The sequence below is a fragment of the Neolamprologus brichardi genome, chromosome 11, assembly GCF_056152115.1.
Source record: "Neolamprologus brichardi isolate AB-2024 chromosome 11, ASM5615211v1, whole genome shotgun sequence".
Taxonomy (NCBI): domain Eukaryota; kingdom Metazoa; phylum Chordata; class Actinopteri; order Cichliformes; family Cichlidae; genus Neolamprologus; species Neolamprologus brichardi.
This window is the reverse complement of record NC_142114.1, coordinates 16,121,633-16,148,705: the sequence shown is the minus strand read 5'-3', so window position 1 is coordinate 16,148,705 and position 27,073 is coordinate 16,121,633. Positions and strand designations below refer to the sequence as shown.

The following is a 27,073-nucleotide window of genomic DNA, read 5'->3' as shown; positions in this document are numbered from 1 at the left end:
TGTAGGTGACTTGTCTGATCTGCTAAAATTTGACCACACAACCATCAGTAGGGTTTACGGAGAAGCTGATAGGAGAGCAGAAAAGCAGGTCTATTTCTCTAAATACACAAACGTCAAACTTTCAAGCGTATAAGCTTCAGCAGCAGAAGTCTACACCAGGTGCCACACCTAAGAACAGACAACAGAGAGTACAGTTCACATGGGTTCACCAAAATTGGGCAACAGAAGATTGGAAAATGTTGTCTGCTCTGATGAGTTCTAATTTCTGCTGCAATTTCCAGATGATAGGGTCAGAATCTGGCATAAACAGCTTGCAAGCATGGATCCTGCCAGCCTTATATCATTGGTTCATGCTGCTGCTGCTGGTGTAATGGTGTGGAGACATTTCTTTGCCAGAACACCCTTACTAACATCTGAGCTTTGTTTAAGCACCGCAGCTACGTGAGTATTATTGCTGAGCATCTCCATCCCTTCATGACTACAGTGAACCCATCTTCTGATGGCTGCTTCCAGCATGTTGACCCGCAAAGTCACAAAGTAAAAAAAAAAAGATCAAGTAAAATAAGCACAAAAAAATAAATAATTAAAAAGGCTTTAAAATATGAAAATTGTCTTGACAGCTGATAATTGTGGTTTATTAAAGTCTTAAATTTGATAAGTGGGGGTTTTGCTTGTGCAATATCAATAACTGTCATTTGATCTGTAATAAGATGTCCAAGATATTTGAGCCTATTACAGACACTAAACTTATTATCAGACCATATTAAAATCAAGATTAGGAAATCTTAGATGTTTGTCCTCTTTGGGTCTGCAAACCATGACAAGACTCTTTAAAAAGCTGTATTAGATGTCAGGTTTCACACCATAAACAGAACAGTATAACTGGAACAGTACAAATCATGCACCCACTTTTACAAGCTTTCAACATCCCAGAAAAATCATCAAGCATTCGTACAGTAGTTATTAAAGGGACGCTGAAGATACGGGTTCTCCAAATGAAAAGATCACACTGGGAGCAATTTGATGTTTTTATTTTTTGTTATATCTTACCTTGTGGAAGTATAACACTAAGCTGATGCACAGAATAGGAAAATAAGGCAAGCTTTTCCACTGCTTCACATTATTATATGAAGCAGTCTTCTCTATTATGTGTAGCAGTCTTTCTTTCCAGTTCCTCCTTTCCGTGAATCACACATTCGTTTTTCACCCTGTATTCCAGTAGCACAGTCAAAAAAGAAAACCCAACTATTAGCCTATGATAAGAAGAAGAAGGAGAAAAAAAGCGTCTCATCATTACATCATTGTTCCAATCCCACATCACATGCTTGTAGCGTGATATCACACAGAACAGTCAGTGTGTGGATCCAGGCATATATGCTGGATTTTATACTTTCAAAATGAGATAATTTCACTGTTTAAACTGAAAAATTAATTATGCACTCCACTGGGGTGCACCAGTGTTATTTGATTAATTTTATCTCATATGCATCATTTTTCAACTAGTCAGCGTGCTGGGTGTCATTTCATGGGTATTACATCCAAGAATTAAGGTTCATATTTAAAAGTTGTGCATTAAAACTTTCACTTATTGTTCGTCTCTTGGGGTAAATTTTATACGAATCATCTAAAGTTTGCTCATTAACTTTTCTTTGACCCTTTTTGCCCAACCACCCCGCCTCACCCACTCCCCCTTCGTCACCTGACTGCTCCCTCCTGTGTACAGCTGTCAGAGCCAAGCTGCTTTGTCACTCTAGACATTTCAAAACTTGACCTTTCTCAGCAGTCTCTGGTGTATAATTGTCACCCTTCTTCTTTAGTTTTTAGCTTTTAGTTTTAGCTTTGCATCTGTTTGACATTTAGTCTTTTCACACATTTTTCTTTACTTGAAGGTCATTGCTATATTGATTTAGAAGAATTTTATTTTTCTAAATTTATGGTTGATCTCTTTGTTATTAATTTGCAATCCCTTTTCTTTTTGTGACAGTGTTTTTTATCGGAGCTGCTCAGACTCCTTTGAGTGTTGTGCCAGTGAAGCTGTTTACGTGTCTGCCTTCATTAAGTGAAAGTTAATGACCTTTTGTAGGAATTAAAGCATAAAATAAGAGCTAAAGTTTTGGACAAGAAAGATGGTAAAATACACTCACTGGCCACTTTGGTAAAAAAAATTGCCTCTTTTCTATTCAGAGCTGCAAAATTTGTCATGGCATAGATTCAACAAGATGCTGGAAATTTGCTCCACTTTGGCATGATAGCATCACACAATTCTCCATATTTGTTGGCAACACATACATTATGTGAATGCCCTGTTCCACCACATCCCAGAGGTCGTTTATTGGCTTAACTGTGGAGGCCATTTGAATGCAGTGAGCTCACTGTCATGAACAAGAAACCAGTGTTAGATCATTTCAGCTTTCTGACATGGTGCATTGTTCTGCTGGAAGCAGCCATCAGAAGATGGGTACACTGTGGTCCCAAAGGAATGGATGTGATCAGCAGTGATACTCTGGTAAGATCTAGGGAGCCCAAAATGTGCCAAGAAATACCCCTCACATCATTACACCTCCACCAGCACCCTGAATCAGTGATACGAGGTGAGATTAATCCATGCTTTCGTCTTGTTTATGCCACATTCTGACTCTACTATCCAAATGTTGTAGCAGAAATTGAGACACATCAGCCCCGGCAATATTTTTCCAGTCTTTTGTCGTCCTATTCTGGTGAGAATGTGCAAAGTTTAGCCTCAGTTTCCTGTTCTTAGCTGACAGGAGTGGCACCCTGTGCGGTCTTCTGCTGCTGTAGCCCATCTGCTTCAAGACTTGATGTGTTGTGCAATCAGAGATGCTCTTCTGCATATTGGGTGTAACAAGTGATTATCTGTGTTACTGTTGCCTTCCTGTCTGTCCATTCTTCTCTGACCTCTTGTGCTACTGTTCAATGGATTTTTTTGAATTTTTGGACCTTTGTCTGTGAACCTTATGTGTGAAAATCCCAGCAGATCAGCAGTTTGTGAAATACTCAGACCACCTGTTTGGCACCAGTAACCATGTCACATTCAAAGTCACTTAAATGATGTTTCTTCCTTATTCTGATGCTCAGTTTGAACTTAAGCATGTCACCTTGCCTAAATGTGTTAATGAGTAGTTGTACATGTAAATGTAATTAAGTGCCCAAATGATTTATATTTCAAAAACTTATTGTCATATGTAGTAAATTCCAATTTTAAATTTCAAGTATTGTATTTTAGTAGAATTTTCATTGACTTTACTGCGATACTGAGATTTACTGCACTGGAATAAAACCTTAAAATGATGTTTCTACAGTTTTATGCCATGTTTGTAAAAGCTTGTCCTCAAACTAATCTGAAAGCTCACTTTTGGTTTATGGTATTTGCACAGCTAAAGGAACATTTTTTGTATTATAAAGCATACATTTACTTTTTCACATAATGCCTGACATAATGTTGAACCGAAACATCAAAGCGGTGGAGACTACCATATTTAATCCATCCCATCAGGCACAGTTGAATGATGTTCTGCTTTATCCTACTGTACACATTTGTGGGTGCAGCATTGCACAAGATACCTGAGACTCTGTGATCATCTGCATTGAATTTAAGCTATGACGTTATCACGGAAAAGCAAACAGCTCAGTTCTAATGTTCTGATTTTGAGTGTGTATGTTGTGCGGTTTTACAAGGAACGGTGAGTTTTGACAGTTTTCAGTCAGCTCTGAGGTTTGTTTTCTCCTCATTCCAACATACAGCTGTGTGGACGGATGTTCAGCTTTTCCTCAAAAGGCGATGTTCAGAGAAGAAAAAGAAAGGGCAAAAACAGGGCAAAAAAAAAAAAAAAAGAGTGAAAGAGTATGAGCAAGGAGGTGAGAGTGACACTTTCACACCCAGCTGTCAGTTCGCTTGTGGGCCTCCCTCTCTCTGGGTTCTTGGGTGTTTTTTTTGTCCCCCTCTTAGTCCATGTTTGGTTTTGAGTCTGAAATCTAAGCCTCTCTGTATGTTGTATCAGAGGAGATGAAAGCAAGAGAGGGCAGAGACGAGAGGCTGGGAAAGACATGGGGGTGGAAATGTGGAGACGGACAGAGGATAGATGGCTCTGCCAAAATATTGTGTCATCCATCCAAATCTCGATGATCTCAGCGGCTTATCAAGATCCAAAATAAGTTATGATAAAAAACAGACAGATCTTTTTTCTTTTTTTTTTTGGATTACATCACATTTTTATTTCACTAAAGATTTTTCACATCTTAAAACAGTTTCATATAGTTTTCTGTATGTACAAATGTACATATAAACATTTACAAAATGACACAAGCAAAAAAAAAAAGACAAAAAAATGTATTCTGGGAGATACCTTTAGTTTGAGGTTTCAGGAAGTGCAAGTGGGACGACATCTGCAAACATCAGCCAGTGTACCATGATACAGTTGAAACAATAGAAATGAGTGAATAAGTGCTGAAGATGCTGAGTTTGTAATCTTTGCTTTGTTCAGTGGCTCTCAACATCGGCTCACAACAACGCATGAAACCGTGTAATTGACAGATGCGGACTTAACAAAAACATAAATATCACTGCATCTTTTTTTTTTAAATATATGCATATCTTTAAGTTCTTGGAATACATTTTTAATCGTGGTTACATGAAAAGATTTCATCAGCATGAGCACCAATAGACATCACTAAAAGCCAGAAATCGGGGCGAGAACCACTGCTGCACTGTTAGAGCATTTGTTTTCTCAGGTTGCGTTACGACTGATAACATGTCAGATAACTTTAGAAATGTGGAGCATTATAACGAGGAGTTGAGTGCAACACAACATGACAAATATCCTACATTATCCTACATATTGTGGCAGCTGCCGACAACAATACACAATATCAATAGTTTCTCTACATGTAGAGGAAGAAAAAGAGAGTTCACTAATGAAACGCACAGCTGTACCAGTGCTATGAAAATGTGATGACACGTGACAGTGAGGATAATGTAATCTTGCTGCCGTCGATTTATAACAAAGCATTTGGATCGTTCTGTTTGCGACTTCGTTCATAATGAAAAAACAAAAATGTTCAGCTTAAATGGTCATAAGTGAGAATTTCAATCCTCAAAATAAAGTAAAAAAAAAGTCTCTGAGGTCCTCTTTTTTTTATTTTGGAGCGATCCACGCTCCACATTCACACACACAAAAACCACATCAAGCGCACGCTGAACAACACACACTGTCCATGCTCGTATAAAAAAAAAGTCTGTATAAAAAGAATCTCTGATCGTTCACGTCCCGATGACCAGCATCGGGTTAGTAATGTCTCTGTTGCGGAGCTTTCACTGCCTTTAGTGTAGCATCAGGGCTAATAAGACTGGGATCAGGGCAAAAAGAAGTGAACGAGAGATCAGCTGTGCCGCAGAGTTGCCGACACTCCTCTGGACATTTGGCTCCATCGCAGCAGGGTCATCTGAGAGAAGAGATGGGAAGGACCGTTAGGACAGCATTTCATCACTCAGGGATGGTAAACACGCCCAGCTGAGCTGGTCTTAGTCACAGCACCGCTGTGATTATTTTCTATGTCTGGAATCTATTTTTTAAAGAATGCTCACCTGCTGGGAGACGGTTAGAGGGGTTGTGAACTCCTCCTGTAGCAAGGAAATTCACTTTTTCTCCTTCCAAGATTTTTTCTGTTTCACGTGCTTTGGATTTGTCATAGTGATTCTTTCCAGAGCCTTTATGTCCAACTACATCCACTCTCAGCCGCAGACAATCTTTCCCATGGTGATGCATTGGCTTTGCTGACAAAGTGAGACAGAGGGAAAAGTTTAACACAAGGAACCTTCCTCTAACCACAGAAGACTGAGCAGAAATACCATTAAAGATACTTACAGATATAATAATAGCTCTCTCCCTGCCGGAACTCCTTTCCCAGGGTGAAGGGGGTGAAGCGTTGAAACTTCTCCGAGAATTTTTCGGGCGCATGAGGAGCGAAGGGCCGCGAGCACTCCCAGCGGAGCTGATCGAAGGAGTGAGGCTTGCACACCTCGTAGTCCTCTCTCTCCACCATGTACAGCACGTAACGCTCAGCTGCATGCGACGGCACCTCGTCGTGGGTGTAGTGAGGGCAGATGATGTCCAGATAGTCATTGATGCGCACTTCCACCGTATACTCATTCCACTGAAAGCTGCAGGGGAGACAGAAAGAGACACGAGGTTACTGACAAATGTCCTCACCCAGTTTTCCAAAATGAGTAACAGAGGCGGATCTCATCTGTTGTTTTCGACACACACCCAGCAGAGCAGATAATACGCTGAATGTGTTCTGGATATTGATGAGGACTAGTTAAACACAGACACGTGCGGCAACTGAAAAGAGTCTTAGAGACATGAATAACACAAATAAACAGACAGGTAAAGCTGGGTGATGCCGTGTGAGGATGTGTTTTTCTGTGTGCTTGTGCAAACCTGTCTGAGCAACAGAATTAGAAAGAGGCTGATCAGGCTGGACTTGTTCAATTTGTTTTGGGGCGAGAAAACACACCCAGAATCGTACACAGCCCATCCCGCCATCCCACACACTCGCACACCTTTCTCTTTCTCTTCCCTTTGGGTGAGATGCACTTGCTTGAAACTAAATTACAAATGACAGCTCAGTCCCAACAATCTTTTGGGGGGTTTTTTCTTCCCACTTTCTCTTTCGGTCCACTTTCCTCTCGGTACAGCTCACTGAGTCTTTCTGTCAAGTGTTTTTAAGCTCTTCTCTGGTTTCTGTCTCATTAATTTCTTCACCTGAATGTTTGTCCATCTGTGGCGGAGCTCCTGCCGTTGCTTTTCTGGCTAATTTGCTGCCTCTATCTCTATCTTCTTTTTCTCTGATTTCCTCAAAGACACAGAGAGACTAGGTGGAAGCCAGACTATCTCACTCTTTTTCTTTCCCTTTTCATCTTTACCCTTCATTTAGTTTTATGGCTTCTTTTAAGGCTTCCCGGCTCCTTTTTGTGCTCACTTCCTATGCTTGTTTCGCCCCGGGTGTCCTAATGAAGTATGGAGAGGCGGTAGAAAAATAAGTATATTTCCTGTAAAGTCTCACTGCACATTAAGTGATAACAATGTTCAGCGAGGATATAGAAAAAAAAAAGCTTCACTGTAGTAAAACTCTTACTATTTGTTAAAAAATAAGCTACTAATCCATTAGGACCAGATTTATCGGCGCAAAGGGAAAAGAGATTTTAATGAACTCCAACCTTTCAGTTTCATCATGCGTGCGACGTGCAGCTGGCCTGTGCACAAATCTCGCTATCAACCAGGAGGTGAAGAAAGACTGATATTTGCGCATTACTTCCATGACATCCTCAGGGATAAAAGCTCTAATCCGCAAATTCAATCTGTGCTTAAATTGAGCAACTGCTTGTGGACGCTTGCGTCTCACATGTTGCGCGGAGTGAGAGTGACAAGAAAACAACCCCTGTTTATGTGCGTGTCCTGTCATCAAAGCGAGACGCGGTGCCTCTGAGACCCTCCCCCTTCTTTCCCTCCTGTTGTTGTGGCTCCCGTCAGGACACCCCTGACCAAGTCACAGACACCCTGGCTCCAAAATGAGGGCCTCTAACCCCTTCTTCCTGCCTCTGTGTGTGCGTAACTGTTTGTGTGCATTGTGTGCGTGTGTGTAAGGGTTAGTGCTGACCTACCTGTCAAAACACGCTTTGTTAGCTGAGCACAGCTCTATACTTGTTTTCCAGGGCTAATAAGCTGATCACTACACTGAGCTTTCTCTCTGAAAAGGCCCTTTGTAAGTGTGTACACTTCTGTGCAGGTGTGTACGCCTTTGTTTGTGTGTTTACCTGCGACTGTGTGTGTGTCTTGGGTCTACAAGGGCAAGTGCTTTACTGAAATGAAAAGACACATCTGTAGCAGCCTAATTAGCCGAATAAGCCGTGCCTCTCATGTTGCTCCTCTCTACTGTTTTCTTCAGTCAAACCAGTAATAACAGGGTTGGGTAAAACAAGACGTTTGGAGGTCTCTAGTGGTTCCCTCTGAAGTAACGAGTAGTTTTAAATTGTATAGGATACACCTTTTTCCCACAGTGTGTCCTTGTTAGCGGTCTGGCCGACCTCCACGTGAAAACGGGCTTGTCAAAAGCCAACAAAACAGATAGATTTTGTTGCTAATTTCCTTCACGGCTCTTGCTTTTAAGAAAACTCTCCTTTTATTCTTCTCTTCACCTCCTCATTTCCCCTCCTCCTCGCCACCATTGGTCTGGCTAATTAAAAGCTGTTAGGGGTCTGGGGCCAATGTGTTCTCCTGAAAAGGAGGGGAGGAGGAATGAATGGGATGTAATTATACCCTTTCCCTCCCCAAAGACAGAATGCCTGAAGGCTACAGGGCCCCTTCAACCCCTTCTACCTTAACCCCTATGGAGCTTTCACTACCCTGGCTGCTGTTTACGTGTCTAATGTGTGTCCCAGTGGCTGATTTTGGTGGTTTAATAAAACCTTCTCACACTTCTGTATTATTTTAATTTCAATTAATGGGTTTTTTTTTTTCTTTAAATCTCCACCTGTTCATGCCCACTGAATTTGCTCCGTCTTCAACTCCACCACCCTCTTTACGTCTTCATTCATCAAAGCTCTGCACTCTAGCATCTCCCCACGTCTACACTAGCCTCTGACTGGCAGTTCTCGGGAGAGTGAGAGTCGCGTTAATGTGATAACTATGTCCTCTATGAGACGGAGAGCCAGGTGTGTGAGCTGTCACAAACCTACTTTCCACATTGCATCTTCTTCTTCCCACCTATTGCTTTGTGTGTCTGTGTTTTCAAGGGAGAGGGATTCTCTGAAGACCCCTTATCCAGGGCGTCTCATGCCCCGGGCTTATGAGCACATCTGTTTATCAAGGTCTGTTGGAGCCTCTTGTGTGTGTGTGTGTGTGCGTTTGTGTGTGTGTGCGTTTTCTTGCATGAGACTGAGGTATGGGTAAACAGCAAAGGTTGAAGGTGGCTCTAGTCTTCCTTTTCTGCAGGTCATTCCTCAATACAAAGCTACTCTGATTGCGGTGCATGTGTCGTGAAGGTACAAAACAGAATAGTTATTACTGCTCCTTACTGCAGGTGACTTTTGCAACACTTCTAGTCACTAAAGCTTTGAAGTTTTGCAATTGTCTTTGCTCTGCTTCCCCCCCCCCCCCCCCCCCCCCCTTCCTGTCTCCCTTCTACAGCCCTTCCCACCATTTGTCCCCCTGAGCTCGCTCTGGGCTCGCTCAAACTACTGACACAAGGAGTCTGTCTTTCACTGTCCGTCTGGGGAAAGTCGCAAACTGGCAGCCAGGTCAAAAGGTTACAGTTCAGGGTCGCCACTTCTCACCCGCACTAGCATCCGAGTCAGCACCGAAGATATATGTTTCACACACACAAAAACAGAGTCAGCACGTCTGAAACATCAAACACACGCACCACTCCCCCCTCTTCTTCCATTTGCTCCTCAGGTAATCAGTAGTAAGTGTACACACACACACAGGAATGTCACAGCAGAGGGGGCGAGGGGGCTGCAGTTCGGATAGTTTACAGTGTTCTCACAAGGCGCGCTCATCAAATTTCCAGCCCCACTCTTACACACTTTTACTTTGAGGTGTACACTTAATACCCGTTTAATTTGCTGTGGTATGACAGATTCACACCTCCTTTCACACGGGCGTGAGGAGCTGTCAGTGGTTCTAATGGGTTTAGCTGCTCACTAGTGGGCTGCTCCATTAGAGCCAATCTAATATAAAATGAAAAGTCTTCCTATATTACTTCAGCTTCCTGTGTAATCTACTCCCTTCTTTCTATATCTCATTGTATTACAATAAAAACAAAAACCACGGGGGATTTCTTTCCCCACTATGTGCAAATGCAACCTGATGTCGATAAAATGATTACATTTTAAGCAGTTTCAAGAAATGTGTGTTCATATATGAAGCAATCCCTTTGCAGGATGAGAGCCTTTAAAACTGTCAACAATGGCCTTTCTCACTTATTCACTTCTAAACTTCTTCCCTCCCTTCATCCATCACTGTCCGGCCTCTCCTCCCTCCGTCTGCCTCTCTTTTATTCTTGCAAATTTAGCTCCCACCCCCCACTCTCCATCTTCTATTTGTCCTGTCTCTTAATGCTGACATAATATACCAGAGCTCTTCATCCAAGCTAATTTCTCAACACAAATCCCTTTCACCCTTCTCTCACCCTGCGCCCAGGCCTCTATCCCGCCTCCTTTTTCTCTTTTCACCAGTCCCCTCCTTTTTGGTAGCCTTCTATTCTGTCTGTGATGAATAGAAAGAGGCCAAATGGTATCATGCTTGGTTTAATATGCTGGAGGTCACGTAGAGTTAATCTGTTGGCCCGTTTAGCTGAGGGAGAGAGGGCGCAAGTTCACTAACTTCTAAGAATTTACATCAAATATTTAACTTTTTTTAATTTAAAAAAAATGAAATAAGTTTTAACTGATGCAAAATAAACCATCTGCCAGAACATGAGCTGAAGTATATCTGCTGGTGAGTCAGCCTTAGGGGGGGCGCTAGTGAGCTTCAAGTGGGCAGCACTGGTCACGGTATGTCTGAAATTCTATGAATGAGCAGTGTACACATACGCGTGCTTGCCCATGCTTAGGACGATAACACCAGGCGAAAACAGGCCTCTCTAATGTTAGCAGAACGGGAGCTGATAGGTGCTTCGTTCTCCTCTGATGGAAAACTACTGGGGCAAAAACAGAGGAAGGTCTGTGAGGATGAGGGGGGACTGGTAGAGAAAGGGGAGGGGGGAAGGAAATCTGGACTACAGATAAGGAGCAGAGAGGAAGAGCAGAGAGTAAAACAGATGAGTCTGCAGACGTGATGCAACAAAAAAAAAAAAAAGCCCAAAAACAAACCTAAAAAACAATATATACTGTTGTTGTAAACTATGGTAACTAAATCACCCCAGGTGCTTCAGTGCTATCATGTGTGAAGATATGCGAGAACATTTATAAGCACATTAGGTAAGAGGACAGTTATATCAGCAGGGAATAGGCACAAAGCCTCCTGATAACGATGGGGCAAGAATCATGTAAAGCTAAACTGAGATATTGCTGGAAATTGATTGTTCTGATGGATCCCATCTGGGAGATTATTGTGGGAATGATGCAATGTGACAAATAAAGGTTTTAAGTAGTTTACATACATTCTAAAAATTACCCACTAATCCACACACACAAACACAGAAAAACAGAGAAGAGTTACATCACAGGATCCCAGGGGCATATACATAGAATGAATATTCTAGGATGATGGTTTTGTGTCGGGTGTTCTGGGTCAGATGGTCAGATTACAAGCTGTCTGTACTCGATGTTAGTGTGTGTGCGTATGTGTGTGTTCCCATTCTGGTGAGATTACAGTCCAACAACCAGACACGACAGAGAGCGAAAGAGAGGGAGAAGGGTGATGAGAGGAGGGGGGGCGAAGTGTGTAATAGTTGGGATTTAAAAGGAGGTGGGAGTACATTGACCCCGTTCACCTAAAACTGCAGGCAACGTGTACATGTACAGGCAGGCCTGGCTGCATCAACAACAGTGAAGGCAGGCTGAGCCAGACACAGGCTGAGATAAACAGAATATTACATTACACCAAACTCCTGATAAAGATATTTGCATAGATAGCAGAGGCATGGGACACAAACCCAGGCCACTGGAGATGGATGAAGGCAGCCAAACAACTCAGATATGAAAGATTAAAAGGATGCAGCGGAGTAGTGTGTCGGTATCGTCCATATTTGGATTTAAAAACGAGGCGATCTCCAATGTGCTTGAATCAGTAAGTAGAGAGAAAAGGAGGGCTTGAGGCTAGCGGCCAATCTGGGAGAAGACCCAACTGTTAAAAGAGAGGAGTAGGAGTGGAAAGATGGAGAAGAGGAACAGACAGGTACAAGGCAGAGAAACACACATACACACACAGACACACACTCATGCACAGCTGACAGAGTTGAGTATAGTAACAGCAGGGTGGAATGCTGGCTGTGGCTAATATTAACAGCGAAGTCGTCCCCCTTATGCCCCCCAGTGTGTGGAAGTGCGAGTCACACATTTATCACGTCTCGGTAAGGCTGCTTACGGTAACCGGTCACTCCCTGTTTTGCTCTGACGCCGAGACACGTGAACTCAGAAGACTCAGAAACAATCCGTGAACTGTCAGTTCACAACAAAAACATAATTGCTTCCTGTTAAAAGCCAGGAAGTTAAATCTCTCCCTCTCTCTCTCACACACACACTAATAAAGCTGACACAGGTAGAGACAAGTAGCGTAAAAACAAGACCAGACCAGACTGTGAAAAATATGCCTCGCCACCTGTCATGTAAGAAAACGATACGCAAACAAAAACACTGGATCAAGTCCCTGAAAAGACTTGAAGTGAAGGATTAAGCAATAATCATTAAGTCACGCTTACACATGAGTACACATACAGATTGTATTAAGAGGCAAACACGCACACCTAAGGTGTTACCGGTTTCTTCGTATCTCTATATGAGTGGGCAGGCTACTGCCATCTGGTCACTGTCCTCCACCTAAGACAGATCACTGCTGCTCACAATCCTACCAAGAATCAATTAGCATCAATTATCCACGGCCCACTTCCACCAAAGGTCGCTGATGAGTCTACTTAATCCTCTGAACAGGTGACTGATAGATCACTGGGGACAGTAGTAGGCAGGTGGGCTTTTAGTCGGGCAGGAAATCACAGGACTGTGAGACGATGGAAGAGCGAAGAGAAGAAGGAGGAGGAGTGAGAGTGAATTGGGGGATGGTGATGTAGAGCCGAGGGGGTGATGGACTGAGGGGCTAATAGAAATCAGACTGTAAAATATGAGAAAAATAAAAATAAGTGGAATGGGGGTTTAGTTCCACTCCCTGTGAAAATGTGTTTTAGAGACAGACAATAAGCAAGCGAAAGTGTGCCAGAGTAGAAGCAGAATATATCCACAAGTGTCTTTGATCCATTAACTGTTCTATGAAGCTTATCTCTGCCCGTTTGTCTGTCTTTGTCAGAGTCTATGTTTAGCCATGTGGCACATTTGGGATTAGTGTTATATTGTGATTTTTCTTCTAGTTATGCAACTCCCTTCCTGGAGCAAAAATAGTGCAGAGTTGGATTTAAAAAAGCAGACATAAGATCTGACTTTGTATTAGACCACCCTAATCTCTCTTGCTCTCTCTCTGTGTGCCTCCTTTCCCCCTCCAGCCTTTCTTATTTGAAGTAAGCCTCCGAGATCCAGTTTCTGTCCTTTATGTGGAACTGACTGGGAGACTCTGGTTACAATTTTCTTCTGTGAAGTTACCTTTACCTCCTGTCCCACCTGAACCAGACTCCCTCCCTGGTTTGTAGTGACTCAGGTGTATAACTCAGGTGGGTCAAACCTGGTCTGTTGACTCACCCACGGACTGACTTATGACACAAACACTCCTCGTGACGACAGGACTTTTCCATTAGACTTCTTATCCAATTATCGGGACAATTGTTTTCCATGCTGCAGGGCTCTTTTTAGCCCCGTGTCTATTAACAATGTTAAAGGGCAATTAGAAATGTAAGCTAATCAGACTAAAAAGCCATAATGGCTTTTGCCCTTGTTTCTTCTCTGTGGTGGATTTTAATCGACCTATCTCGGCAGCAGAACCTCGCAGAGCGTCCTTCTGTTTCAGCTCGGTTTTAAAATAATACCGTCTTTCAAACGTCGGGATCACCCGCTCCACGCTAAAAGCTCAATAAATCGCGCTGCGATATGTCAGGCCCGATCGATCCCGCTGAGTGGTCGGATAGCATTACATTTCTGACCTCAAAACAAACTAATCAGCAATATGCGCCCCTCTCTGTGTGACTCACTATCTCTCCTCTCCAATGAAAAACCTCTTTAAATTGCCTGATGCCGTATCTTTGTAAATATATTAGGGAATTAACTCGTTTTTATTGCTTAATAGAGTCATCTTTCCATGACACGCACAGTGCACACAGGTGCAAACCCTGCAGACAGCACTGGCCAAGTTCATACTCGTCGGTCTATTTTTTACTATTAGAGTATGTCTGTGTCTATGTGTTGCGGTTAAATATAGTGACGAATCTGTCCAGGCACTTGCTCACAGTCTTCTGCTTTTACATCCATCTGCTGCTGGGTGCTGTAGCACTCTAAAGCCACGGCTATAAAGTCACAGAGATCTTTAATTGACATATGAAGAAAGCTTGGCAAGTCCGCGGATGCGAGAATGTAGGATAAGACTTTACATGTGTCAAACTTAAGAAAGTAGGATGTTACCGTCATTCCCCTCTGGACAAACTGGGAAACACCAGACAGTATGATTGACCCAGTACACCACTCACTTGGCTTCCGATGCTGCACTGAACATCCCCTATAACACTACACCAAAGCACAGATCAGCACTTACTTTGCGTTCGAGCTGTTCCAGTAGACGCTGTGTCTTTCCGCGCAGGCAAACCAAGAACCGATGGTCAGCACCAAACACAGCAGACACACCACATCCATAGCTTCTCTTCTCCGAAAGGAACAATGAACACCTTTAAAGCGGTAACTAACGTTTAAAGGACTTCACTTATGGAAGATGTTAATGCGCGTAAATGCGCGCGGGGAAACCAACTGAGAATTTTACGCGCTGTGTGTAGTAAGTAGTGCAAAGTAACGCTTCTCACTACACGCTGTCTTGGCTGTATCACAGGAGCGCAACTCTATTTTGTATTGCAGAAGCTCCACCCCGTCGTGGTGTCACCAGTGAAGTCCCCGCCCCACTGGAGACGCGCCCTCCAGCTGCTCACGAAAACAACAGCCCGGCCCTGCTCGTAGTAAACGGATAACTTTATAGAAACGAAAGTAAATATAAAAATTGTTTTTGCTTTGTTTAAGAAAATATGGTAGAAAACGCTACAGTACGGTGTTTGAAGTGTTGGCAGATCATAATTACCTCTACATTATCATGTAAGCAATACTTTATCTTAGCACTCGTTTTAACCCTTAAGGACCCACAGTGACACTGGTGTCACTGCCTCTTTACACTTAGAGACTTGGTTATATATGATTCATTTGATATAAGACCCCCGTAATTTTCATGAAAGTAGAAATAGGTCTGGGCTCTTAAGGGTTAATTTGTTTTAAGTATTTTGTTTTAAAAAAAAAAAACTCATGGATTTGGATTAACGCGTGACCATGCTTAAACTAAACATTTGTCCTGTATATGAAACAGTAATCTGAGAAATAACTAGTAACCAGCTCTACAGAAACTTTAGTGGTAAAAGCGGACAAAATTTCCTTCTTACAAGTAGTTGGAGAAATAATCATTTAAAGTACCACTAGATCACAAGTACTATACTTTTTTATTTCCTATAACTAAAAATGAATCCAAGACTTGAAGGAGATTCATACAGATTTCAGCAAGTGTTGTTTTGTTTTTTAAAGTTGTTGTTCTTTTGTAACACTGCTATGTGTCACTCTTAGGCAGTGTTGCTTCTCTTTGTGACGTCTGTAGTTGCTGGTTTGTTATTATGCACTGTAAACCAGCTTGTTCACTGAGCTGTAAGTAATACAGATGCACAAAGGTTGCTTCAACACAAAATAACTAAATATTGTGTATTAAACATCATTTGGATCTGATTGTTTTACTACTTGTCCTTTGATCTCTTGAGAATGTTCTGCAGAAAGATGCACGGGGTCTTTAAGGGTATTGCTGTCTAGGCATGTTTTGTCAGATAGTAAAGAATTACTACAATCTTATCAGTAAGTCTAATCTTGTGGTGTCTGCTTATAGCTGTGGTCCTAGACAGGTAACTTTAGAAAACAAACTCACAGATGGAATGGATAAAGTCCAGATCGTGGGGTGTCGACGGGATTGTGGCCTCAGCAGGAGAGGGCTTCCCTCAAGCAGGCATGGAGCGCAGCCTGGGTTAGCTGCTTCAGAGGCCCAAGACTTCAGGGAAAAGGCAGGAGGCAGTGTGTGTGTGTGTGTGTGTGTGTGTGTGTGTGTGTGTGTGTGTGTGTGTGTGTGTTTTATATGCCTGACTGTCCCTAGGCTTAGCTGGGCAGGCATACACACGTCCTGGATCACAAACACAGACACACACTGTATATCCTGCAGGCGGTGGGGGTTAATCATAGCTCAGGGTGCTTTTCCATAATGCCTCCCCCCAAAATAAGGGTAAAGTAAAGTAAGATGATGAAGAATTGAAAAAGAAAACTGGGACAAGAGGTCAGTTTTAACAAAAATCAACCCTTTTGGTAATTTGTTCTAATGCAAACCCAGACATTTCTGCAGTCTTTTGTGTATATTTTTCTTCTGTGGGATGATAAATATGTCTATGATCTTTTCAGACTACCAACAACAGGACTCTCCAGTTCTCTCTCATACACAGCACCAGGAGTGACTGTTGAACTGTCCTTCACTGCCAGCACACTTCCGGCACTCATGCTCGGTGTCTCCCGATGATCTGTTCATCTAACACACAACCAAGCTCGCAATAAAACAGAAACCCACATTCAGAATTTCACAACCCCCACATGCACTTACTTTGTGCTGCTGCAGCCAACAGTCAGATGGCTGGGATCTCCCAGCGTGCACGTGCATCATATATACAAGTGTACAAGCACACACAAAGATGTAAGCATTCTCTACGGCCGGTTTGACAGTGTTCTTGCCACTAGAAACGATACATGATTCTCAGAGTGAGACTTAATCCTCCCATAGTGCGCCCGCACGCACAAACAGACACACACACACACAGAAAGGGAATACCGGGGATCCTGTGAATGACAGAAAGGCAGAGAATAAAAAGATGTCTGAAAAAGAGAGAAAAAAGCAGCTCACTGAAAAAGTGTTTCAGAAGATGGAAAATTTGACAGTTCTAAAAGTGGATTAAAGGAAGTTGGGGAAGACCTGACAGCCATACAAGCCTTTCAGGGAGCATAAACCATCTTGTTTATATTCCAAGGACTTGTCTCCAGGCCTCAAAGTATCTGTCACATGTTGTTCAGCACGCTGTGGAAATCCTACAATTGCATAACCTGTTTAATTAAGACAGGAAGCTAGTGGCGCTACCTGTACCTGGCAATGCCTGTTTTTTCAGTTTCGCTCTCTTTCAACCACATCGAAAATGTGATCATCATTTTGACGGAAGATAAACACACAACAGAGTGCTGTGTAAAGGAACAAATCTATAAAACCAAAACATATGGTGTCAGAGCTACAAGAGAAGTTTCGGTCCAGACCGAATAAATGTTTTGATTGGAGGAGTGAAGAATATGTGGGAGGCAGCTATTTTTTTAAAAAGGAAAAAAAAATCTGATTTCTATCAGTCTATTAAATTTTCAGTCTTGCTTCTTTCTTCTACTCCTTCCTCTCTGCTCTCATCCTGTCAGCCCCCAGGTGGGGATCAGAGCTGGCCAGGGATCTGTGTTTAAAGATTTGAAGAGGTTTCTTTAGAGAGACACACACACATATACACACAAATGTGAAGAAGGAGTGTTTAACAGGGAGGCAAGGATAAATTGGAATGAGGTGGAGTGAAACTTTGAAAGAACAACAAAGAGGTGTTACAGTTTAAAAGAGGCATGGAAACACTGGGCGTGAGCCGCACTGGAGTGCAACAAAAACCAAAACGGGGATGGTGGAGACCAATCTTAGCAGCTGTTGTTTAATAGTGTATTCACACATCTGTCCAAACACAATCGCACAGGTTTTTATTGTGGAGTTTAAAGATGTGTAGGAGTTCTCTGATCCCTGGTTTTATCTCTCTCGTTGGTGCATTAGCAGAAGCGAGATGTTATCCTTTTGATCACATGTCCGTCGTCTTTTTTGTCCTGATGTTATCACACCATCGCTCGTCTGCCCTCGAGCCTCTGCTGCTAGTGTACCATTAATGTTGCTTAACCTTCCTCACAAAAAAGAGCCTTAGCTAGCAATGGAAAAAAGGTCACATGGAAGATTAACATTATGCTATAATAAAGGGGTATAAAGGGGCTTAAAGGAGCTAAATCAGTGTAATTTGTGTATTGACTCTAGTTGATCACAGATTGTATTTCAAAGAGCTGCCTTTTGTTCACCCAACCTCTATCATTACCGTTAGCTTAGGCTTGTTAACACTTGCCATTGTTTCATCTACACATGGACAGCTCGTCACCCTGCTGCCCTCTGTCCCTTTATCCCCGGCCTCCTGCGGACCCTTGGCCCTCTGGCTCATAGCGGCACACTTCGACAAGCTGCTCCTTCTCTGGCACCACAAAGGCACGTCTCCTGGCGCTCATTCAAACCCATTCATCTGCATACAGGTGGTCCTCTATTCACCCACTGAGAAGCACGCTTCTGCTTTGCAGATCTCCATGTGTCTAGATTTAGCCCCGGAGCAGGGAGGGGAGGGGGGGGGGGGGGGGGGGGGGTACTAATTCTTGTGGTATCACACACCGAGACATTAGCAGCAGAAACAACTCAGATTTGCAACACGTTTCTGCTCGGGCCACTCTGGAAAACAGCCATGGAGGCTGAGCTGTTTCAAACGTGCTGCACATAAGCTGACAGGGTATCAAAACAAGCCATGGACACACACACACACACTGAAACAATGTTATATGTGTGTTTCTGTGTGTCAGCAGGGGGTAAATGAGCCTCCTCCCTCCCTCCTGGACTAACACTGTCTCACTATTCAGACCACAGGAATCATTAACTTGCCCAGTCAACAGGCACACTTCCCTCGTTCGCTCTCTCACTGCCCCTCTGTCCTCCTTTCTGTCTCCCAGGGACTCTCGCACACATGCCCACGCACACACAAACACAGCAGCACACAAAAGCACAAATAAGCCCCAGTGAAATATTTAACCACGCTACTCAGCTCACATTGCCTCTGCCATCATTTGTTATACTGTATCTCCTTGTCTGTCTCGCTGCTCTCGGCTCATCTGTTGTCTCTGCTGTCTTTCCTTCCTTTCCTTTCTTCTGTTCATCTGTTCAGTTATTTCCACGGAGCCCTCATCAGCCCCTGGCCAGAACGTACCGAGTGCAACTCTGCTTGATACTTTGCCTTTCTCTTGTCTTTCACACTGTGTGGCTTTTAAACATCACCCTTTTCCCTTCCCATCTTTTATGCACTTTTCTTCCTTTTTCACAGTTCTTTCTCCCCGCCTGTCTTGATGTTGTCCAGTTTTCTTCATGCTCGTTGCCTCCTTGAATAATTTTCTTTTCCTATCTCATTGTGTGTGTGTGTGTGTGTGTGTGTGTGTGTGTGTGTGTGTGTGTGTGTGTGTGTGTGTGTGTGCTTTTTTTTCCAATTTCAACTACCTTAAGCAGTGCATTGGTTTGGAGCAAATCTATTATCCTCATTCATCCTCCCACCCTCTGTCCTCTTTATCTCTCTGTGTCTCTTTCTGTCTGTTTCTGTATCTTTTCCTCTCTCCTCTCCTCACTTGCTTCTGGCCCCAGCCCTGTATTCATTAACATAGTGTTAATGATCCCAGATGGACTGACATGTACTCTATGGTGGCGAAGTGTGAATGGCTTCTTCCAGGGTGTGTGTGGGTGGTTGTGTGCCGGTGTGTGTGTGTATGTTTGTGTGGGCATGTACGGCTGTTGGGTACACATGTGCATAATTGTGTGTACACACGTGCATGCCTGTGTCTACGTACATGTGTGCATGTGTGGGCACATGTGCTCGTATCAGGAATTTTTTCTTCTGGCGGTAGATTGCTCTGTTGTTGATGATAAGCATCTTTCATGCCCTGCTTTTAGAAAGAAAACAATGAAGCTGATCACACCACAGCCAAGCACGTTCACAGGGAATTTATTCTGCATTTCAGTATCAAGTGAGTGCAAACGGTTGGGGATAGTAACAGTTCTGGACATCTCCGAGGTATTAAAGTCCTTTTTTTTACATTTTTGGGACAAACTTGAATTGGCCTTGAAAAAAAATTCTCAATGCTAAATTACTTTGATGGATGTCAGTGGCACTGCATGCAAGTCACACGTTTAAGTTTCACATTTGTGGAAACAAAACTAGACTTTACCAGTGCTTCCACAAAGCTACACATCCAGCAGCTTATTGTTTCTTAGATTGCCCCATTAACTTGTCTGCAAATTCTTCATGAGATTTCAAAAACCTATGTCCAACAGATTTTTGTGATTTTGTATACAGTCCAATTCACAACAAGTCACTTAAAGGCACTTTGCATTGTAAGATAAAGACCATAAAATATTAGAAAGAAGGAAGTCAATAATACAGCGATGAAAACAGGTGAGTGAAGAAGAAACACTCAGTGCATCATGGGAAGCCCAGCAGCAGCTTAGGCCTATTGCAGCAGAACTGAGGGTTGGTTCAGGGTTGCCCGATCAAGCCATAATTATAATCAGTCAATTAATTATCAAAAATCAAAGTTTCAAGCCCAATCATAAAAGTAGAAGGAGTGTCTGTCTCCCAAATGCACTGGGATCTGCGAACTGCTTTCTCAGAAGAGACTTTGGAAAACTATAGGTACCAAAAGTAGGTCTCTAGTCTGAAAGCAGGGAGCTCTGTTATAATAATGAGGTAATATGAAGTAGTTAAGATAAGGCCTGATTATTCAAGATTTTGTATATGAGAATAAGGGTTTCAATTTTTTCTAGATTTAACAGGGAGCTGATGAAGAGAAACCAACATTGGAGAATCATGCTCTGACCTTCTAGTTCCTTTCAGCACTCTCATTCTGCTTCTGGTTTCAGAGACACCTAATAATAATAAGGTTGGAATATTGTCCAGAGTGGCTTTTTTCTTGCATGTAACACAGAGCTTCAGACATGTTCTCACTACTGGAAATATTAGTTTGGACAGGGGTGCTACTTGGACAGAGTGTGCTGTAGGAGGGGCACTGGACACTCATTCGCCCACTGCAAATTCACCAGAGTATTTGCGCAATCAAACTTCACACTGACTTTGTACTTGGAAGCTGGACAGCTAAAGACTGCAAGCTCTAGTAAAATACTGAGCTATTCCTGAAATGGTTTCAGGTCAGCCAGTGTTGCTCCTATTAACAAAGGTCTAAATCCTGTAGAATGCAATTACATTTTAGATGAGAAAGTTTTTGAATTTATGAGTATTTTGCAGAAGGCACTGCACGTGTCAATGTTCTTATGCACAATGCAAAGTGAGAAAGATCAAGGTCCACCAAGAAGTGTTTTAACAAATTTGGTGTATAAAAACTTGACCTGTTTGCACAGAGCCTTGAGTTTGAGCTCAGCCAACACCAGTGTGATGGATTGAATGCTGACTGTGAGCCAGGCCTTATCAGCACCAGTGCAGGATTTCACTAATGTCCATGTGGCATAACCTGAGCAAATTTCTGCAAGCTAAGTTTCCAAAATCTTTTAGATATCTATCATTCCAAAACATCCCATTTTACTTTGCTCCTGCATCAACACTGCTTTTGACCATGCGAGTTGTTCATAAAGTAATATAGCTGCTTAATGATTAAACAATATATCATTTTGTGGGGGGCACAGACATGCATGCTATGTTAAATGCGTCTAGGGATAGGTCCAAAGGATCATCAAGTTAGTGAAGGCAATAAGTTAAAACCCTGCTCAAGTTGAGATCCAACTGGTGCACATGCACACACACAAACACACAGTCTGCTAAGGTTACAATGTTACAGATGCTAGGGCAGAGTGCATGTATATGTGTGTCACAGATACCTTAGCATTCTTAAAATGTATACGCACACTTTGCCTGACCCACCCGCCAAATATAGTTTATTGCACTAGTAGGATAAATCTCAGTATGCATGCACCATAAACACCCACTGCCATCCAACTTCAGCCAAACAACAAAACGTACCAACCAACAACTTAACTTTATCTTTTAATACTTCTACATTATTTTTTTCTATCTCTCTGTGGTGCTTCTTTCCTTTTCTCAGTAAGTTTTTCAGCCCTGTCACACTGTTCCCTCTGCCTCCTGTTCTGTCTCTCTGTTCTTTCTTTGTCTATCACTGGCATGGTCACGATCGTTGCATAATTGCACAGTTGCTTAACTATCGAGAACACGCCGTCTAGCACTTGCCATGTCAGGGACCGGTCCATTTTCCCTTCTTAACATAAGCACACTCGACACAGACTCTGGTGCACACAGATGCACAATATCGATTGCTGTTGCTACCTAAACCATTATCTCTGCATCTTTTGTTGTTGGTTTTTTTTTTGTTCCTATTGAGAAGAAGCATGGCATAAAGCTAATGTGCTACTACAAAGACACCTGTGGATGCAATTACAGAAAGCAACTTCCACCCACACTCATCCGTTCAGCCACACACCTAGAATTATTACGCTTCTCTTTTTGTATGCATCTTGTGCACTTTCTGTAATTATATAGTTTATAAATCCCCACAATCATATTTTACAAATACACATAATTACAGAGAGTTCAAAGAGGAAATGCTCAGAATAAGAGCGCAGATGTGATTCTTGAAGAAATTGTCTAATGAGGGACTGAAAATCAATTTAGTGAGCACAGTTCATTAATAATTGATGTTCTCCAGTCAAACAGGAGATGTGCCTTTGTGTGTGTGTGTGTGTGTATTTGTGTGTGCAGCTGTGGGCAAAGAGTGGTCACCATGGTGATCTCCTTAACCAGGGTCTTCTAAATGACACAAGTGGGTGGCAGAAAAAAGTCACACGAATACACACTGGCTTTACTATTTTAGTGAGGACTTGGTATTGCCAGTGTATTACTGCAGTAATCCGCTACAAACCTCCAGCTGCAGCAGGGCCACAAGTGATCAAACGGGGACAGTTTGTATAGCGTCTCTTAACTTTAGATGGGGTGAATTGTGACAGGGTGAAGCAGGGTCGACAGTTACCCTCGCACAAGGCTTATTCTGATTGTGTGTCAGAATAAGCCTTTATAATAAGAATTCATCAAATTGTCCTTATTAAGAAAAGTGCCCTCATTAGGTCAGTGAACAGTCCCCACAACTGTGCAGGAACTTAACCAGAGCACATGCAAACACACACACACACAGATATGCTTGGAGGTTTTGATGGTTTATCCTTGGCAGATGGATACATGCACAACATGTTCCTGAGGGATTTTCTATACTGCTGCCAAACCTGATCAGTACAGGGTCATCCATACACACAGATAGGCATGTTGGCGATTTATGGATTTGCAAGGACTGAAATGATCCAAATTACATAAGCATGGACAGGTTGTGCATCCAATTTTCTGATCAGAGTACGTGATGGGCTGAGGGAAGATCGGGTCATATCTTGGAGGTTACAGACAGAGTTGAAAACAGACAGAGAAGGAAGGATCAGTAGTGGTGGTGGTCTCCTCCCAAGCTCCTAACTGCTAACAGATGGTCTCCTCTACCAAAATGAACTAATAGAATAAAATACCACGATGCAGTTAGACACATGCGCAGACACATTGATCCTGCAGGGGAAGAGGCTCATGGGGATCTTAGGAATGTTTTTGAGATTATTCATTTTAAGCAAAAAGGAGGTTCTTTTGGAGGAGTCTTTTCAACAGGGACTTTACTCAACCAACTAAAATGTTCCTCTGATGTGGGCTTTTAGAGGACTGCCGGGAAGGAATAAGCTCAGAACCAAGACATCTTAGTCACTGGATGGTGCGCAGTCAGTACAGCCTCAAAAATTAATGAGAAGCATAGCTATAAAGTTTGCAGAAAACATATCATTTTGTCATATGATTCTGACAAAGATTTTCAAAGCTGAAACTTAACAGCAAACAAAATCAAAACTTTGATTTTTGTGTTAAAGCAAGAAGAATACATTGTGACCTTATCTGGTTTTGATATCTGCCGTTTGGATCAGCTGGCTTGCCAAACCTTTCAAAATGCTGGAATAGATTTTAACACGTTTGACTCAGAGACATTTGGGTGTAGATTTAGCCCCATATTTAAGATATTGAGGATTATTAGAAGAAGTGATTTAGAGGGACACTTTGAACGGACACCTTTCATATTTAGATCTTAAAAGTTTAGGTTTTGAAAGAATGAAACACAAATCTGCTTTCTCCTCCTTAACTAATGATCAACAGTGGAGGCTTTTTCAATTACTCATTAGCCAGAAGTCACATTAGCTGGGATTAGGGATGGGTACCAGTATCCGGTGCCATGATGGTTCTGACATAAACGGTAGTAACCAGACCGAAAAGCAGCGCACATTTCGGTGCTTTATTTCGGTGCTTTATTTCGGTGCTTTTTTTTCCTGAGCTGTGATACACTTTAGATTCTAGCCAATCATTTTACGTTTCCAAGGATAGTAGGCGGGTACAGGCACGTACGTTCTTTTAGAGCAGAGCTACAGATTAAAAATGCCCAAGGCAAGCGGTCAAAAGTCTGGCTGTACTCCCCAGCAAAATATGCAAACTCAGCAGCCTGCAACAAGTGCTTTAAGCTGATACTGTCAAAGAAGGTAACACCTCTAATCCGATGAAACACCTGGCGACGCATAGCGTTTTTTTTAAAAGCCGAGAAATGCGCCGTATTTGATAGCTTGCTGCGAGACCTCACACCGTGCACATCTACTGCGGGTGGGTTGCCTGTTATCGGACCAGGAGTTAGCAACATCCCCGAAAAACCCGAAGAGTAGAGTCGTGGCCCCTAGCCCTACCAGTGTAGCAGAAATGATGACGTATGGTGATGGCAGCAGCAGCCGTTCTTCTCTGCGTGAGTAGCTTAATGTTGTTCGTGTGTAATTTACGTTGAGTAGGCTAACCACGTTATTACATTAATGCATGTAAGGTGAACTAGCAAACATCATCATAGCTACATGCGGCTGTCTTCTTGTTTGATGGCAGATACTCCCTTCACCCTGGCTAAAAAGGCTAAACTGACCAAAGAAAAAGTGGAAAACACCTAAACATGAGAGGTTTTTGGACAAAGTTTGTGTTTTTTCCATTGTTTAAGCACTGCTTCCAGCCAAGAGTGATACCATATATGCCCTATAGCTGCAGAAAAGGCTAACATTGATATCTTTTTTACAAAAAAACAGCTGAACATGAGAGGTTTTTGGACCAATTTTGTGTTCTCCATTCTTTAAGCACCGGTTTGAGCACCATTTAAGCACCGGCACCGTTTTAAAAGTACCGGTTTGGCACCGGTATCGGATAAAACCTAAAGATACCCATCCCTAGCTGGGATGCACTGAAAGGGCAGGTGAGGGGGTTATCCAAAGGACAGTCAAAGAACAGTACCGGATGGGATTACTTGGATGTGAGACTGTATTGTTACTATTACACGATTAGAACCAATCACATTACTGCACCCACGTCTGAAGAGAGGATAATGTATACTAAGGAGGCACACTAAGTCTGGTTATAACAGGCTTAAGAGTTATTAAAGGCCATGAACTCAGAAGCACATTAGTTAGCCTGCAAACTGTGTAGTGCCTCACTAAAATCTTACATGTTGTGGGTTTGACTTCAACTGGAGACAGAACTGATGGAAAAATGAAGGATGATTCCTGAAAACTGATTTTAAGGTCATCTGAGTACAAATGCGACCCCACCTTCCTCCGCTCCTCTGCTCTCTCTTACTAGAATAAATCTCTAATCCCATTATTGGATATTATATGTAAGTGGGTTAACATCAGTGGCTATGCCTATTACAGGGATAAGTGTGTGTATGCCTGTGTGTGTATTTGTGCATTATGAGTGTGACTGCAGCTAACTCTTCAGTGTGTTTTCATAGGAACACATCGTGGAGGATGTCAGTGCATCGTCCTAAATCAGTCAAAGAAACATGTCAGATTTGGAAATGATTACGGTTGAGAAACAATGTAGCTTATCACTTATCAACATCATAGCAGAGTGGATGTCTGGAGGCTTGTGCCTGCTAGTATGCTGTCATTTAGATCATTTGCATGTGTATTTCATTACAGTGGTTATTCCTATCTACGGGTTCATTTACTGTTTTTAAATCTTTTAGCTATTGTGCAAAGATGGAACCTAAAAAGTAAGAACTGTACTGTTCTGCACTGGTGTTTTACTCACGTATGTTAAAGTTGTTACTTTCTATATCTGCATTACATAAGGAAATACACTCAGTGGTCGCTTCATTAGGTAAATCTTCCTAGTTTCAGGTTGGACTTCTTATTTCCTTCAGAATCATCTATTGCGTGGCATAGATTCAACAAAGAGCTGGAAGAAAGAGTGACTGCAGATTTATCAGCTCCACATCCATGATGTGACTCTCTTGTTCCACCACATCTCAAAGCTGCTCAAATGAATTGATATCTGATGCCTGTGGAGGGCATGTGAGTATGGTGTGCTCATTATAATGTCAGGAAACACATTTGAGATTATTTAAGCTTTGTGAGAAGGTGCGTTATACTGCTGGAAACAGCCATGAGAAGATGAGTACTCTGAGCACATAGCCCATAAAGGAGGGGTCTCCAAGTCCAATCTTTGAGAGCTACTGTCCTGTTCTGACACACCTGAATCAAATGAATGGCTTGTTTCCAGGTCTTTACCAAACTTGATGACATGCTGAAGAGGTAATCCAACCGTTTGATTTAGCTGTGTTGGAGTAGTTGGAGACCCCCGCCATAAAGGATACCCATCCTCTGATGGTCAGCAACAATGCTTAGGTAGGATCTGGCATTTAAACAATGCCTAGTTGGTACAAGGGGACCCAATGTGCTAAGACAAAAGAGAATTTCCCTCACACCATTAGCAGCAGTCTGAGCCACTGACAGAAGGCAGGATGATCCACGCTTTCATGGTGTTGATGCCAAATTCTGACTCTACCATCAGAATGTCACAGCAGAAATAGAGAGGCAACATTTTTCAATTTTGGTGGCCCAGCGTGAACCATATCCTCAGTTTCCTGTTCTGAACTGACAATAGTTGTACCCGGTGTGGTCTTCTGCTGTTGTAATCATCTGCTTCAAGATTCGAGATGCTACGTGTTCACAGATCCACTTCTACATACCTTGGTTGTAAACAAGTGGTTATTTGAGTTACTCTTGCCTTCCTATTGGCTCAAAGTAGTCTGGCCATTGTCCTCTGACCTATGACATCATGTCGGTCTTTGTAAACCCTACAG

General features: G+C 42.5%; 1 protein-coding gene across 1 annotated transcript; it reads right to left on the bottom strand.

Moving 5' to 3' along the window:
* Positions 1–4,220: 4,220 nt before the first annotated feature.
* Positions 4,221–14,695, bottom strand: efna1b (ephrin-A1b). Its single transcript, XM_006804888.3, has 4 exons — positions 14,430–14,695; positions 5,883–6,178; positions 5,603–5,791; positions 4,221–5,460 (listed from the first exon to the last, which is right to left on the bottom strand). The coding sequence occupies exons 1-4, from the start codon at positions 14,525–14,527 to the stop codon at positions 5,339–5,341; spliced, it is 705 nt and encodes a 234-aa protein (XP_006804951.2). The 5' UTR covers positions 14,528–14,695; the 3' UTR covers positions 4,221–5,338.
* Between the last annotated feature and the right edge of the window lie 12,378 nt (positions 14,696–27,073).